Source organism: Chamaea fasciata, unplaced genomic scaffold (genome assembly GCF_029207755.1).
Source record: "Chamaea fasciata isolate MVZ Bird 193981 ecotype frontalis unplaced genomic scaffold, bChaFas1.0.hap1 SCAF_2, whole genome shotgun sequence".
Classification (NCBI taxonomy): Eukaryota; Metazoa; Chordata; class Aves; order Passeriformes; family Sylviidae; genus Chamaea; species Chamaea fasciata.
This window is the reverse complement of record NW_027094087.1, coordinates 4,061,145-4,076,143: the sequence shown is the minus strand read 5'-3', so window position 1 is coordinate 4,076,143 and position 14,999 is coordinate 4,061,145. Positions and strand designations below refer to the sequence as shown.

General features: G+C 41.2%; 1 protein-coding gene across 1 annotated transcript in view; it reads right to left on the bottom strand.

The window, feature by feature from the left end:
• CRYBG3 (crystallin beta-gamma domain containing 3) overlaps positions 1 to 14,999 on the bottom strand; it is an 81,630-nt gene that overhangs the window by 35,908 nt on the left and 30,723 nt on the right. Inside the window, exons 4-7 of the mRNA XM_066207939.1 lie at positions 4,805 to 9,281; positions 3,757 to 3,804; positions 3,298 to 3,413; positions 2,204 to 2,351 (exon numbers count right to left, since the gene is read on the bottom strand). Coding sequence (XP_066064036.1) covers positions 2,204 to 2,351; positions 3,298 to 3,413; positions 3,757 to 3,804; positions 4,805 to 9,281 — 4,789 coding nt within the window. The remainder of the gene's footprint in view (positions 1 to 2,203; positions 2,352 to 3,297; positions 3,414 to 3,756; positions 3,805 to 4,804; positions 9,282 to 14,999) is intronic.

Below are 14,999 nucleotides of genomic sequence, written 5' to 3'. Positions count from 1 at the left end.
GTGGTTCACAAGACTGCTCCAGAATGGAGGTGTCAGGAACTCTTCTCGGCTCTTATTTTTGTGAACAAACATTTAACACTCTCTTTGGGCTTCCAGAAACAGATAGAAAAAAGTCCAAGATGTGCAAAAAGGTCAAAATATTTATAGTAGGCCAGAGAACTGACCTGGCTAAACAGACCCTGTTGCACTGAACCTGGATGTGCAGGCAGACTTTGCTAGCCTTGGGTCATGCTGCCTACCCTTAGAGGAAATCAGTCTCCACATCTTCATTTTATTGGTTGCACAATCTGTTTCTTTGGAATCTTCTCCCCACAATTTTTCTGAAATTATATACACATGGAGGCACCTAATGCATATCCATGGTTAGCCAGGCCACAAGCTAACCAAAAAATTAACAGGATCTCTGCTTTTTGAGGAGGCTTGAAGCCAAATCAAGAGCACAAAGCTACTGGCAGACTGCTCTTCAGTCAATATGCTAGTAAAAAATAAAATGTTAAGTGTATCTCCTACAGTTTCCTTAGTTAAAATCTGTTTTTTCTCTTCTTGGCAAGCTGTTTTCTTCTCAAATATTTAGCCAATGTTCAAATCTGCTAACTCAAGGCAACTGAGGAGCCATTAAACAAAGGCCATAAAAAAAAGGACTTGAAAAACTGGAAGACAAGCCAGACAAACTGGACACAGAGCCAGTATGGCCAAATTACCCTGGAGAAAAGACACTGACAGCCTTTGAAAAAGAGAATGGCAGTAAAACACACACACGAGCTGCCTGAAAAAGAATCCACTATTTGTCAAATGAAAACAAAGCCCGTATTTTCCACAGAAGTAAATAATTAATGCATCACTTTGGGAAACTAGCTTCCAAAAGCAGTTCCACAGCAGCTAACAACCAACCTGAAAAAAGGAGCGACACCTTCATGAATCAAGGTCTAGAGGACAAAACGTGGCCTAGTGAGGGCACTGAACTCACCAAGCATACCTGCTAGAGGTTTAACTTACGCAAGGAAAGTGTTGATTACTGAACTAGTGTACAGTAACAAAGCTTTCCATCTGTGTTCTATATAAATGGAAGAAGAACAGAAGTCAAACAGATTTAGCTGTGCTGCAAAGGTTTTTATCAAGCATGATGGAGTTAAACACAGCATCTTTCCTATCCAAGAGTCTTCTTTCATAACTAAGATACATCCAGCTTCCTTTGGCTGTTACTGTGAAACCAGTTAGTTTATTTAGTTGTCTTCCATTTTATTGATCAACATTCATATTACATATTGGTCAAAGGCTTTTAATTTGTTTAGCTCAAATGAATGTTAACTTCATTATTCTTGCCTTCAATCAGCCTCTTTTGAATTAATTGATTTCTAAGTTTTTTAAGAGAATGAAAAAGTATTTCTAATTGTTTTGACATTATGCCCCTGTACTGATGACAAGAAGGTTATCCATTTTAAAATGACCTCCATACCAGCAGAGAACACAGAAACCACTTCACTGAAAATCTTTCACATTGTGATAAAAATGATAATTCACTCACAGCAAGGGCCATTGCCCTGCGAGTAACTGGATTGTTACACTGAACAACGAGACCACTAAGTCTCCTTAAATCACAAGATCTGGAAAATATATTCCTCATTCACTGAATAACAATGGATGCATTATATTTAGTTTTAGACATTTCATTCTTATCTTTTCAACAAAAAGCTTTCTGAACTGATGGCTGTGGGCAGAGCCATGTGCTGTAGGTGTACCACTGGTCCAAGTGGAAATCCTACAGAAGCTGTAAAGGGAACGGCAGCAGTTTTTGGAGGCTACACTGCACAAACAGGATTGGAAACCCAACTACTACTGAAGCAGAAGCCATACAGACAGAGCAGACAGCTTAAGATAAAAAAATTCTTCAAAAATATGAATTGATTCCGTTTAATTTCAAATAACTGGACAGGTAAACATCTAAAAGCAGGGGAGCCTGTGTCACGTGAGGGTGGTGGCAAAGAAAAATAATCCACCTGTTCATTCACTCAGGAAGAAAGGGAAATTTAGTGCAGCAAAAGCCCTGGAATTTATCACCCAGAAAGTGAAAAAACTGAGTCACAGCAAATTTGAACGAAGTCAAGTGCACTACATACAGATTTTCCATTGCTGTGGTGGTAATACACCACTGTGACCAACAAATCAATTATGCACGTGAGAATACTGTGGAGAAAGTCTGTACCTTTGTTACGTGCTTGATTGAACCAACTGTGAGGTTTCTTTGATGGTGTTTCATGCCTGGGAGATCCCAAAGGTGATCCAGCACAACTTCTCCTTCTTCCAGTACATGTTTTCGACCCTGGAACTTTGGTTTCTCATAAAAAATCCAACTGCAATAAAGATAAAATGAACTGAGTCATTGCTGGCAGAGCACATCTGATGGCAAGCCCAGGAAAAAGCTCTTTTTACCAAGACAAGTATCACATCTTTCTTATGCTCTCCCTCAGCAGTCACATTCACTTTGGTATTGAAAAGTAAAATATACAGCTCTTCTCCAGGACGAAATATAAAATAAAAACACAGCTAAACTACAATGTGAATGAACAGCCTTATTTTACCAGGAAAAATATATTAACTGTCACATCAAAACATGCCCTGTTCAGGCAGACACTATAAAAGGCATAAAACATACTAATAATGGCACTCAGCATTTCTTAGGATGTGAAAGGAATGTATGCAAAACCACACAAGGCTGCCACAAAACTGCATAAATGTGACATGCATGGCTGACAGTCAGAAACATTCCCTGTAAGCTCCAGCAATTAAATTCCAATGCAACAACTGACACAGACCTGGCCCCAGCTTCTCAAAGCAATCTTAAAGGTCCTTGTATATATCCTGGTGTATCCACATTCCTTTCAATGCCACAATAAAACTGGCAGTTGAGAATGTTCATTTGATGGCCATTTCGCAACAGCTACTGTATAATGAAACTGAACTGTAAAAATCCACCTTTTTTTTTTTTTTAATACACATATTCCTAGTCACGATTATGGCTGCACTGGCTCAGCACTTCAAGCAAGAGCTCTAAATTCACTATTAGAAACCTTCTGTCTGAAGCTAGCTCCCAGGAGAAACATTTTTTTTTTTTTTTTTAGTGCAGCATTTAAAGCCTTGTTTTATGTTTTTTCATTGGTATCAGTCTAATTACAAAGCAAGAAAAAGACACTACTGCAGATGGGACATGTGTCATAAATAAAAGAAATCAAAATACAAGAGGAACACACACGCAGTCTTTTGGAAAGACTCTATTTAAATATGACCTGGATTTCTTACCATCCTCTAATTATCCTAAGTACTGTTCCAACGGGAAAGATCCACGATGAGGCATCTAGCACATCAGAATGAACTTCTTGTTTACTTTTGTTGCCACAAGTATCATAAATAATAATCTGAAACAATACACAATGCATGCAAATGAGGGCCCATTTCAACACAGAGAGTTCTTTTTTTGCTTGCAATTTGTGCCCACTCAACTGAGAGGCTGCACAGTTTCTTCCTTTATGAAACACTCTACTCAATGAAAACAACAATTGCTGAGAAAGACAGCAAAATTACTAGTGGCAGGATTTTAAATAATATATTCTCACTATTAGCACGGGGAAGCGCATGCCATTAATACACAAAAATACAGAAAATTAGACTAGCAACTTCAGATGTTTTCCATTCAAAAATTACAGCATGACAAATTATTCCATGTATCATATTGATTTAAGGGACACAAACTCTGCTTACCTTCCCTGGTCTTGGGTTGTATTTGAGACTTGCCCTGTCAATGAGGTTCTGAAATTAAAAGGACATGGCAAACAACTATTAACAACTACAACAGTGGCACAAAGCACAGGCAGATTATCCTGGGTCCACTATTCCTGTACATGTACCCAACTGACTTTAGTAGAAAAAACCAAGATTTATTTCACTGCCATTCAGAGCTGGTGTAAATTATTTATCAGGGTCAACCAGCAGAAAGCAGCATGTGCTAGAAAGGAAGAGCTGTTATGGGAATGATAACCTTTACAAATGTATTACCCCTTCCCAGCAAACAATGAACTGCATTTCTGAACAGAGGAAAGAATAAAAGGTACATCTAACACAGCCTGGAGTATTCCCAACATGATGGACAGACTTCTTCAGTTACACACTTGGTCTGTGTGGCACTTTCGGATTCTAAACGTGGGAAGAACTGTTTCCATACCCTCATTTGCCATTGATTTAAGCAAACTAAAAAATGAAATGTTAATCTATGGAAGCAGCTATGTTATTTACTTGCTAACTGAGCTGAGCTATAGTTTGTAGAAGACACTGTGATGAAACAATCAAAGAGCACAGTAAACCGATATTTATAATTTTTTTTTTGGACGAGATAGCTCTATTAATCTCAGAAGTGAAAGAAATACAAGAACAATTTTCATATAAAAGGCAATTCCATCATCTTCAGGTTGAAATGTCCTTAACATGGAAAAGTCTGTCTTGTGCTATTATAGAGACTTTTTATTATGCATACTTTCCTATTTTACCTTCTGTTCACATACTCTGTTTTACAGTTAAATCACTTTCACCTGTGTGCTGAACCAATACTGTTATGTTTCAAAAATTATTGTATCAGAAGGTTTTTTTTAAACTATGACATAAAAAAAGCCTAATAACTTCTGACAAAAAAATTTGATTACTTTTGTGACCAAAAAAAACTTAATTAAAAGGTAGCAAGGAGGATAAGGAGGCAGCAACTTTGAATCTGGGCTAATCACTTGGATTATAAACATCATGTGACATGACATCTTACCGCTGACAACTCTCCCAGTTTCGGCACGGCGTTGTCCCGAAACCAATGAATCTTTGGCTGCAGCACATCCTGGAGAATGCTTCCAAACCTGGCCCCCTTTTCAGTTGAGCCTGTTCTGGCAGATTTCAAGTATTGGTAGTACACACTTGTAGGAGGCTGTGTTACAGCAGCATCAGTTTTCTCTGGAACTGGTTTACAAGGGGTCTGACTGGGAGAAGACGCATTTGGAAATTGTTCTGGTTGCTCCTCTGAGTCAAGCTGCTCTTTTGAAAGAAGAAATGATTGTTCAAGAAAAGATCTACTTTGGTCATTTGGTTGAGGGGTTGCTTTAAAATTCTCCCTGCACTGACTGGAAAGGCAGTTGTCTTCTCTCTCAACATCAAGAATATTTTCCTCATATGAAGACTCTTCCTCCTCTTCCTCCACCCCATCCTCCTCGTCCTCGCTGAAGCGAGCTGTGAACTGCAAGCGCTCGGACACCGACTGGAGGAGGGAGAGCACAGAAGTGTGGTCAGAGCTGTCTTTGGAGACTCCTCCAGGACGGCTTTCTGGAGACACATCCGTGGACAGTAGATCTTCCTGGGAGCTGTCGTCCTCGTAGATGGGAGACAGAGAGAAAGGATAAACTTTGTAGCGCTTGGCCTCCACGCTCAGGAACGACTCCGAGCCTCGGTTCTCTGCTGCTTCCTTCACCTTGCTGTCCTGCCCATAAAGACAGACCGACTCCTGCTCATTCCTTGCTCTATCACGCCTCACATGGTCTGTATCATCTGAAGGCAAATCAGGAGGAGAAAGAGAACCGGTTTGCACCTCATCAGTTGAGACAGATTTGTTCTCAGTTTGAAGAGCACCTTCGTAAATGATGGTAAAGGAACTGTTTTCCCACTGTTCAATGAGTGGAGAAGAGGCCAAAAGTTCTGTTGGTTCCTTCATGTCATTCCTGCAGTCCAGGCCATTTTCTTCCAGCTGATCATTTCTCTCCATGTCTTGACCCTCCATTTGTGCCTGCTTCAGATTCTCATTATTTTGGGCAAAGACTGTGAAGCAGTGTTTCCCCTCACTGCCCTCTCCAGGAACAGACAGCTCAGGTACCATGGGCTGTGTATCTAACCCAGTATTAACCTCTGCTCCCTCATCTGCCCCTTCTGACAGCTCCTCTTCACTCTCCACTGCCTCTGGATTCTGTAAGGTTGCTTTTACTTCTCCAGGTACTTCCTCTGCAGCCTCTTTCCCACGGTGTTCATACAGACTGTCCTCTGCACTGCTTTCCAGAGACATCTGAGGGCTGCTTTTATCTTTGGAGTCACTCTGCAGGCCGATACATTCTTCACCACACATAAAAGATGCCAAATTAACATTTACAGCTGGCAGCAGAGTGCACTCTGGCATACTTGTATTATTGCATGAACCTTTTAACTGCAATGGCAAAAGCGTTTCTTCAGTCACAGCAGCATCTCTATCTATAAAATGTAAAGTTCCATCCGTTTTTCTACTTACTGCTGATGCTTTGCCGCACATTTCTGCTGCAGCCAGATGGTCACACACCTTTCCATTGTGCCTCTCTTTTGCTGGTGTCAGAAGATCTATTTCTGGCCTTGCTAAAGTGCCAGAGGGAAGAAATCCATTTGTTTGACAAGTAATTGCATTATTTGGTACCTTTTCATCTCTTTGGGGCCAGCCTATGCCATTTTCCATACAATGTGGAAGCAAAGGGGGACCTGAGCAATCTGCCTTTTCACAGTTTACAGCTACAGGCTGAGTTTCATCCATCTCTGTTGGTTCCTGAGTGTTGGCAGAAAACCTCGTATCCAGACTTAAAGTCTTTGGCGTTTCAGCTTCAGGTTTAGGTCGAGCCTTTCCAGAAAACCTTTTGCTCTCAGTGCCTCGCTGCTGATTGGATTCCAGTTTTTGTATGGCTGAGTTAATGACCCCATCAACTGTTTCTTTTGCTTTTAGTGCTAGTGCCCTATGTAGGTCAATTTTATCAGGGAGGCAAGAGAGTATCTTTTCATCTTGATTATTTGTATCCACTCTTCCATTTCCTGTAAACGAAGATGAGGCTCCTCCACCAGTCTCATTAAAATCTTTTAATGACGGCACAGCTGACCGGATTTCTCCTGCTGCCAGCTGTACACTTTCAGCCTTCTGATAATTTGCAATATCCGTATTTATTAAACTATCCTTGCTCCCACAAAGCTGGCAGACACCAAAGCCTTCTTTAGCTATTATTTCCTCCGTAGCCAAGTGTAAGACCAAGTCCACTATTTCTTCAGCTTTCTTCAGCAAAACAGCAGCATCTGGGAAAGAAGAACCTTCTTGTCCCTCCACATCAGTATCTCCCCATCCTTTCCCAGAACAGAGCCCATTTTCCTGGGCAGGTGCAGCAGCTTTTTGGCCAGAATAGGCTTCCAAGGGAGCAGAAGCATCAAGCATCACCTGTCCCACAGCATCCCTGCACACGGTCACCGAACAGGCTGACTCAGATGCAGTTTCCAAAGATTTCAAGGGACAGATGGGTGATGGTATTGCCTCTGCCAGGACACTGCTGTCAGCCTGCTGTGTGGGGAAGGTCTCATCTGCCTCGTCACTAGCTCTGTCACTGGAAGAATTACTGTTCCCCTGAGCAGTGCTGGACATCTCCAAGGCAAAACCAGGAAGGCTGGAGGCTTCTCTGGATACCAGAGGAGGAGAAGTGGGGCTGGAGATGCAAACACCCTCTGCATCAGCAGAGCTATCAAGCATAGGAGGAGTAATCTCAGGTTCCAGAGAATTTGCTGGGCACAAACTCCTCAGGTCTCCTGAGCAAGGTGGCCCCTCGGTCATCCTGTTCACAGGGATTATTTTCCTAGACTCTGCAGCTGGAAAAACAAAGCCATCCTTTTCAGAAGCAGCAATCTGGCCATTTTCAGAGCTAGTGGCAGAAGGAAGCATTTCTCCTTGTTTGTCAGATGAAGAATCAATTACTGTGGGTGATAGTCTAAGTTTATTACTGTTTTCCTTCTTGGAAGAAAAATTAATGCACCTATTTTCAGAAACAGGTGGAGATTCAGAAATTAAGTCTACATCATCTTTTTCAAGGGTGAAAGCAGAATGGTTGGTCAAAGGCTTTCCTTCTGATCTCAAGGCAGAATGAGGAACCATGACAGAGGTAGACTCGTGGGTTGGAAGCACTGTCAGCTCATCAGAAATTGTTTTCACACTTTGACACTCATGTGCACAGGGTGACACGTTGGCAAGGTCTTCCACTGCAATCTCAGACAAAACCTTCATTGTTTCCTCACTCTCCAGTCCTGGACAAGGAAAACCAGCCTGCTGTGTGGCAGTATCCTTAGAATTCTCCACATGGATTAGCCTGTGACCATTATGGACATGCACTGCTTTCCCTGACTCACTCAGTTCTTCATTACCAGTCCCCCTGCCCACGACTGTACCTTCATCGTGTCCAATAAAAGACACCGAAGCTGTTGGATTGCCTGTGGCCAACAACTTTTCTCCTCTGGATTCTATGCTGAGTGAAGTAGGTATTTGTTCATTTAAAGGAAAAAGAACAGAAGCAGGAAAGTTTTGTGGATTTTGTTGTCTTTCCACAGCTGGCACAGTTTTCTGTGCATCACCATTTCTTGGATCACCATCTTTATCGTCACTCCTGGTGTGCTGATCTGCTTTCTGCTGAAATGTAGTGGTACTGAAATGAAGCCTCTGGACATCCAATGTTTGCTCTGAGTGATTATCCACCAGATGATTACAGAAAAATTCTCCCTGCCCCACCTGCAGTTCTTCAATAACTGTCTTGCTTTTTGACTTGGGTGAATGTAAACAATCATCTTCTATTTCTTTCGGGGACCCCTTATTACCTGCTTTGCTACAATAATTTTCTTTATCGAAGTTAGAAGTGGCTTTTTTGTCTGTCTGACACAAAGTTTCTGCTTCTCCTGGCAGTCCATCTTCTTTTCCAACCAAATCGTTTGCAGAACTGACTTTAAGGGAATGAGTACTCTGGGAATTGGTTAGGATCCCACTGTTTCTACCACTAAATGGTAATAATGAATCTAGTGAAAACGTCCTTTTAACTTTGGTTGCAGCTAAAGCAGGTGTATTTCTTAAGTGTAGCTCATGACATGATTGAGTGGATGAAGTTGTGCCCTTTGCAGTTCTTTCATGTTTATTTCTGCCCAAGCAATGCTGAGCTTTACCAGACTGTTTGCTTCCCACTCCAACTGCAGAAGAATTTAATGTGGCATCATCTTGGTCATCTTTATTCTCATCTCTTCCATTTTCTTCTATTAGGCATCCTGATTTCCGAGACAGAGTGGTTTGGACTTGTCCATTTTCTTTGACTGTTGAAGCATTTCTGTTCTCAGGACTTTTTTCTCCTTTTCCAGTTTGTGACTGACTCCTCAGGAGCTGCCTGATCCTTGCAGAACCCCGATACGTTGCGTACGTGACCGCGGGTGCTCCTGGCTTCCGTCGTGTCTGCCTGGAACAAGGATCATCGATATCAGCAAGGACAGACAACAAATTGCTGGGATGATAATAAAGCTTAGCACTAGCTGTAGATGATGTAAAATACTGTTTTCCTCCACAGGTTAGCACAAGCCGCAGATTGCACTCAACACTATTTTCCTCTTGCTTCTGCTAAATACAGGTTCGCGTGACAAATGATAGGGACACCACCTTTTCCCACAAAAGCCAACACAAACTGTAAGTAAAAAAGTAAATGTTGGCTTAACCAACTTCTATCATTTATTTTCCACCAGACAAGGGAATTACTACTGACAAGTGTCACTGCAAGGCACCATTTCCAGAGACAGAAATAATCATCATGTTTTGAAGATGTTTCATCCTTTTAAAGCAGGTCGGCACATTAAAACTGAAGAAAATTTACTGTACTAACATTCATTTAAATATTGAACTGAAATTTAAACTTTTACCCAAGCTCTCAACATATTGTCAAAAAACAGGATAAGGAGAAATAAAACGTGGGGGGAAAAAAAAGAAAATATATAACAGGGGATGCTTTTTTGAACAACAGGGTAGTAAGGAAAGAGACTGAATGGAGAATGGGTAAGAACGCGGACTCTTGGAATGCTGGAGAGAGTACCAAAATGAGAAAACTAGGAATGTGACAAGGAATTGGTGGATCTAGCCATTAATTACTCTAAAATTTAGCAGCAAAAACCAGTGAATGCAAAAACTAAGAAATGAAAGAATCACCACAGAGGAATTGTGATCCTGCCCCTTCACTGCTCTTTCTCATAATACTAAGAATAAGTTCAGAGCCTGTCACTTTCAATTTTCTGAAGAAGTGGTTTTTCTCCTTTCTTAAAACTAGGAGACATCACAAATACTCACCTTTCTTTCAAATGCTTCTCTCTTTTCCCCCTATTTTTCTGCCGGTTAAAGAATTCTTGCAAAAATCAGTCACTGTCAGCTTTACCATTCTTCACCTTAAGACAAAGTAGATGCTCAGACTAGACTTAAACTCCCTTCTGCCTCAGCCTCCACTTAAACTAAGGAAGAAACCCTTTCAAAGTCTGCCCTATATCTGCTAACACAGTGAATGCTGGAATCAGACATTCAGCTGTCTGGAAAATTATCATACTCATCTCAGAAGACTCTCTTAGGCAAAAATAACAACAACAATAAAAGGTGTTGGCTAGATTTTGATTTCTAATATGAAAGCATTGCAATATACAAAAATAGCTTAATACCCTCTGAAAGCTCTTTGCACCTTCCCCCATTCATTCAATTTGTTTAGAAATTCCTACAGCTCTGGAGCTGAGAACAAATAATTTAAGTGACAAATGAAAAATAAATTTACTTAAGGAAAGTGAAACATTTGAGTATCACTGAGTAACTAAATTTAAATCTCATCTGTATGGATTCTGAGTATATATTCTCTCAAAAGATACATAAGAATATTAAAATGGAGCGGACTCACCCATCTAAAAATACCATTTCTTTTCTGCTGAGATTTTAGAGGCCAAGATTCTTACTTCAGTATTAATTTTGTTTTGAAGAGAGAACTGAATGCTATTTAAAATCACAAGTAAAGAACACACGCAGAGTACAAGTGAACTAAATGTGAAATTATTCATATTCAGCAACATTAAAAAAGAGATATAAACAGTCATTTATATGCATGTTTTACAGCGTCAGGTACCTTTAGGCTAATGCCAAAATACATTAATATGGGAACTTAGACTTTGCAAGAACTTGAAAATTCAGTTTGGATTGGGATTGAATTCACTGTGATGTCTGACGGAGCCAAATTTCAGTACAGGGTTTGTTGGCCAGGTATATTAAGTCACAGAGGAAACAGGAAAGTCCTGCACAAATAGCACATCTGCCAACTTGCCAAGTTAGATGCCTACATTTAGTCTTCTATAGCACCAGTTTGGTTTCCAGAGACACCAGCAGTGGTAGCTGCTGAATGTCACACACTCCATTTGTTAAAATGGCTGACTTGAGGATTCAAAGCCCTCCAAAGAAACATAAACATTTCTGAGTGGAAAAAAAGCAAAACACAGTGGAGAAATGGGTAGTAAAAAAAAAAAATTATTTTCCACAGAAAATTTTATTCTAATATTTTCTAAAACTCCAGAGGATCCTAAAAAATGTGAGGGGAAGGATCTGTTGAGTTCTGCAGCGCAGTATGTTCTCTCAGCATCAGCCATAGTCATACTAAAAATAAGCCTTAAGAATGTAAGACCTGATCATGCTCTTATTCAGAATTAACCTCACTGAGTAACCTTTCCTGCTTTAAATAATCACTATTAAGCTTTTACAAACTCCAGCAGCTCCTCTATACTTCGGCCAACCTCAAAAATAAAAGTTGGCCTACAGGTGCCCTGAATCCAGACGAAATTTCTTTTAAGAAAACAAGAAGAACTCATATTGGCACCATTTCTCAAGAGGAAAAAGAGTTTTATGGATTCTTGAACAGATCAACTGTAATAACACGTTTGAAGTGAGCATATAAATGGTCCTGCAAGATGCCAAACACTCATTTCCACCAAAACCAAGGCATGACTATGAATAAACAGCTTGACAAGAATTAGCTTTTATTTGAAGTGTCTTTTTATGTTGTGGCTGATATTTTTGTGTGGCATGCAGCGGGGAGAATTCAGCTTTATGTACAAACATGTGGTGAGAGCCAGTACTCCAGAAGAAACCTGGAACACGCCTTTCCAGTTGTCTCGTGGACATTTTTGCCTTTGAATTTTTCACGTGAACTCAGAAATTCTGAAACCCAAAGCATCCAGCTATGGGATGAACAGGTAAATTTTACAGAAGGGATGCCTAGGAGAACCCAGCATGACTGAGTTTTATATTAACATTGACTGGAGTTACATACGCCCCCAAACCGATATTTATTACAGATAGACAAAAAAAGGTAAGTACTCAGAAGCTTTTTTTGCCTATGTGGCGATCTTTATAATTTGATAAAGAATTTGCTGCTCAGGATATTATAAAAAATTTTGCCAGCAGACCTTTGAGTCCTAGTGCATTTCCCTTGAGAACACATGGAAGCAAAGTCATTCCGAATGCTCCCATGCAACAACAAGACATTTAAAAAATGAAAACCCATGTTCTTACCAGCAACTCAGCTGTAAGTCTTATGAAACAAATTTAGAAGCAGGCTGTGCCACAAAAAAAATCTTCTGGAAGAGTCACTAGAGACTTGTTTCATTTCCGATCACCAAAAGAATATGTCAGGTTAAAAAGTACCTCAAAAACTCTTTGCAAAATTTTTTTTTCAGCTCATGTGAGGATGCAGATGAAAGCCTGATTATACAAAGAAGCCAGTGTGCATTCTGTCACATATTTCAAATAGTAGGAGATTCCTTCTTTCCTGTCCTCACAGGAAGCTATTCAATTCCCTATAAAGCCTTAAATCAGTTTCAACAAAAGACTTTGACAGCAACAAGAGAGGATGTCAACACGAGTTACCTTAAATTAGTCAAAAGTAGGTGCTTGTAGATATTTCTTCTATTGTGAAAAAGATATAAAAAGTTAAAGGGGGAATAACTCAAGGAGGAGAGGAGAACGTGTTCTGACATCTTATATGACAGACATCTTGTGTAACTTGCTCAAGTGGCATTGGTTATAAAACAGTGTTGTTGATTTGGAAGGCCAGAAGCAGGAGGAAACCTGCTGCCCTAAATGCCTCATCCCAGTGCACCCATAAAGAACATATTGTTTGCATTTTTTCAAATGTTTGCCATCGAGAGGGCAATCCCTCACACCCTGTTTGTACCACACAATAATGCAGAAAGCAGAGAGCCCTATACGTTTTCCAAAAGGTGGAGGAAGATGACACAGGCTGAGAGAGCATCTCAGGCAGCACAGCTCATTTGCACGGCAGAGAACTGATACCCAGCCTGCCTCTCCCAAAACATGCCACAGTGAATTTTCCCCTCATACCTCGCTCTTCCAGGTATTTTCTCCCCAGTCCAGCAGTCTGCTGCTTTTACAATCATATCTGTGCATGGTTCTCCCAGCCTCTCCTCACAGACCCCAGAGAGGGAGCTACCAGAGGGATCTGCAGGCTACAGGCTGAAAATCACTGATCTAGATTGGGTACTCGTGGCTCCTGGCTACCCCTCTCTGACCATCTTAAAATTACACTGTTGTTTATTTTAATTTCTTTCTGCTTAGCTTTTATTCCACTGTATATTTAACTGACAGCTTTTAAAAAAAATTATGTTAAGGTACTTCATCTGGAAACAACTGCCTTGAAGTCACTTTGAAACACCTTCTGATGGAATCCAGCTTACTCAGCTGGTTTCTATGCTCATGTAAGACATTAATAAAAGGAAAAAAATAAAGACTTGCTGGATAAAAAGACACTGTGGGCTAACTGAATAGTTGCCATACACAACTTAGATGAAAGAAAATTTTTTAGCCAGAGGGGAGAGCTTCATGATTTAAATCTGCAGTCTGAAATACACAGCGTCCTGGGACGTCACAATGTATGTTTGAAAAGGTCAAAAGTTTGATTGAACAAAGTGATTTACACGCAGCTGATTCTGCAGGAAATTTCAAAGCTAATGTTCCATAAGGACAATTAAGAGTAAACGACATTTTAATAAAAGCAAACGCAGTCTCTGTGACCTTGGAAGGAATGCTTTTCCTTCCCCTTGCCCTTTAGGGTAGAACTTCATGATTATCTCCCGCATCTGGGAAAACCTATTCTTTGAGTCTGAAGGAAGAGAGCACACATCAAGGCTGACCCAAAACACCAGAGGCTGTGGGACCAAGACCAGCACAAAGGGCCTGGGGTCACTCCTAGCTCCTCCTTGCCCTATCTCCCTGGTACCTGGCAGCAGCCAGCCTTCCTACCCCGTACCTGTGGGAACTGTCCTCACCTGCCGCCCCTCCCTTCTCCTCTGTCACACTCAGGGATTCAGGTGCCTGGGACTTGCCTCTCTCAAGGAGCAGGGACACACAGAGCCACTGCTGCTTCTCACTGCTGTGCGAGAGTTGGGGACAGCAGTGAGGTGTCCCCTTGGTTTCTCATCTTAAGGCTGAAGAAAGCCACTCCTCTTGGCCTCTTCTGAGATGTAATGAAGAATCAAAGCCAGGGCATCCCTTTACTCTCTTCAAGCGAGAGTGTAGCTTCAGGTGTGGCAGGGAAAGCAAAGGGTTTGACTCAGTTGAATGTACTGCACAGCCGAACAACCCTACTGACAAAAAAAAAGTTCAGTGGAGAAAACAATCCAGTGAATTAGTTTCTGACTCTATTTAGCTCAATTTTGCATCACACATCTGTTAAGAATTACTCTTAATATATAAAGTTTCATTCTTCCGCAACACAAAAATCTTTGCTTTGGCACCAACAAGAACCTTTCCCTTGGACCACATCCCATCTCTGGGTAGGCACCCCTCCCTGGCAGGTAGAGAAATGCTTTAGGGTCTGCATTTCTCCTACAGCACAGCCCTGAGAGTGACCACCATCCACAGCTCACCCAGGAAACCAGGGGCAGGGTGATCCTGGCTCCTTCCCCAGGGCAGCCTTCTAATTTTGGGTGATATTTGGCTGACCTGGAAGTGTGGAGCTGCCCAGGTAGTTTATGTCCCTCTCGGGTGGCAGCAGGTCCCTCCCTCCCAGCAATGAGTCCCTGTCCACCTGAGCACCAGCAACTGAACAACGCTGCATTTCCACGGCCAGAAAGCCAATGAAAGATCAACA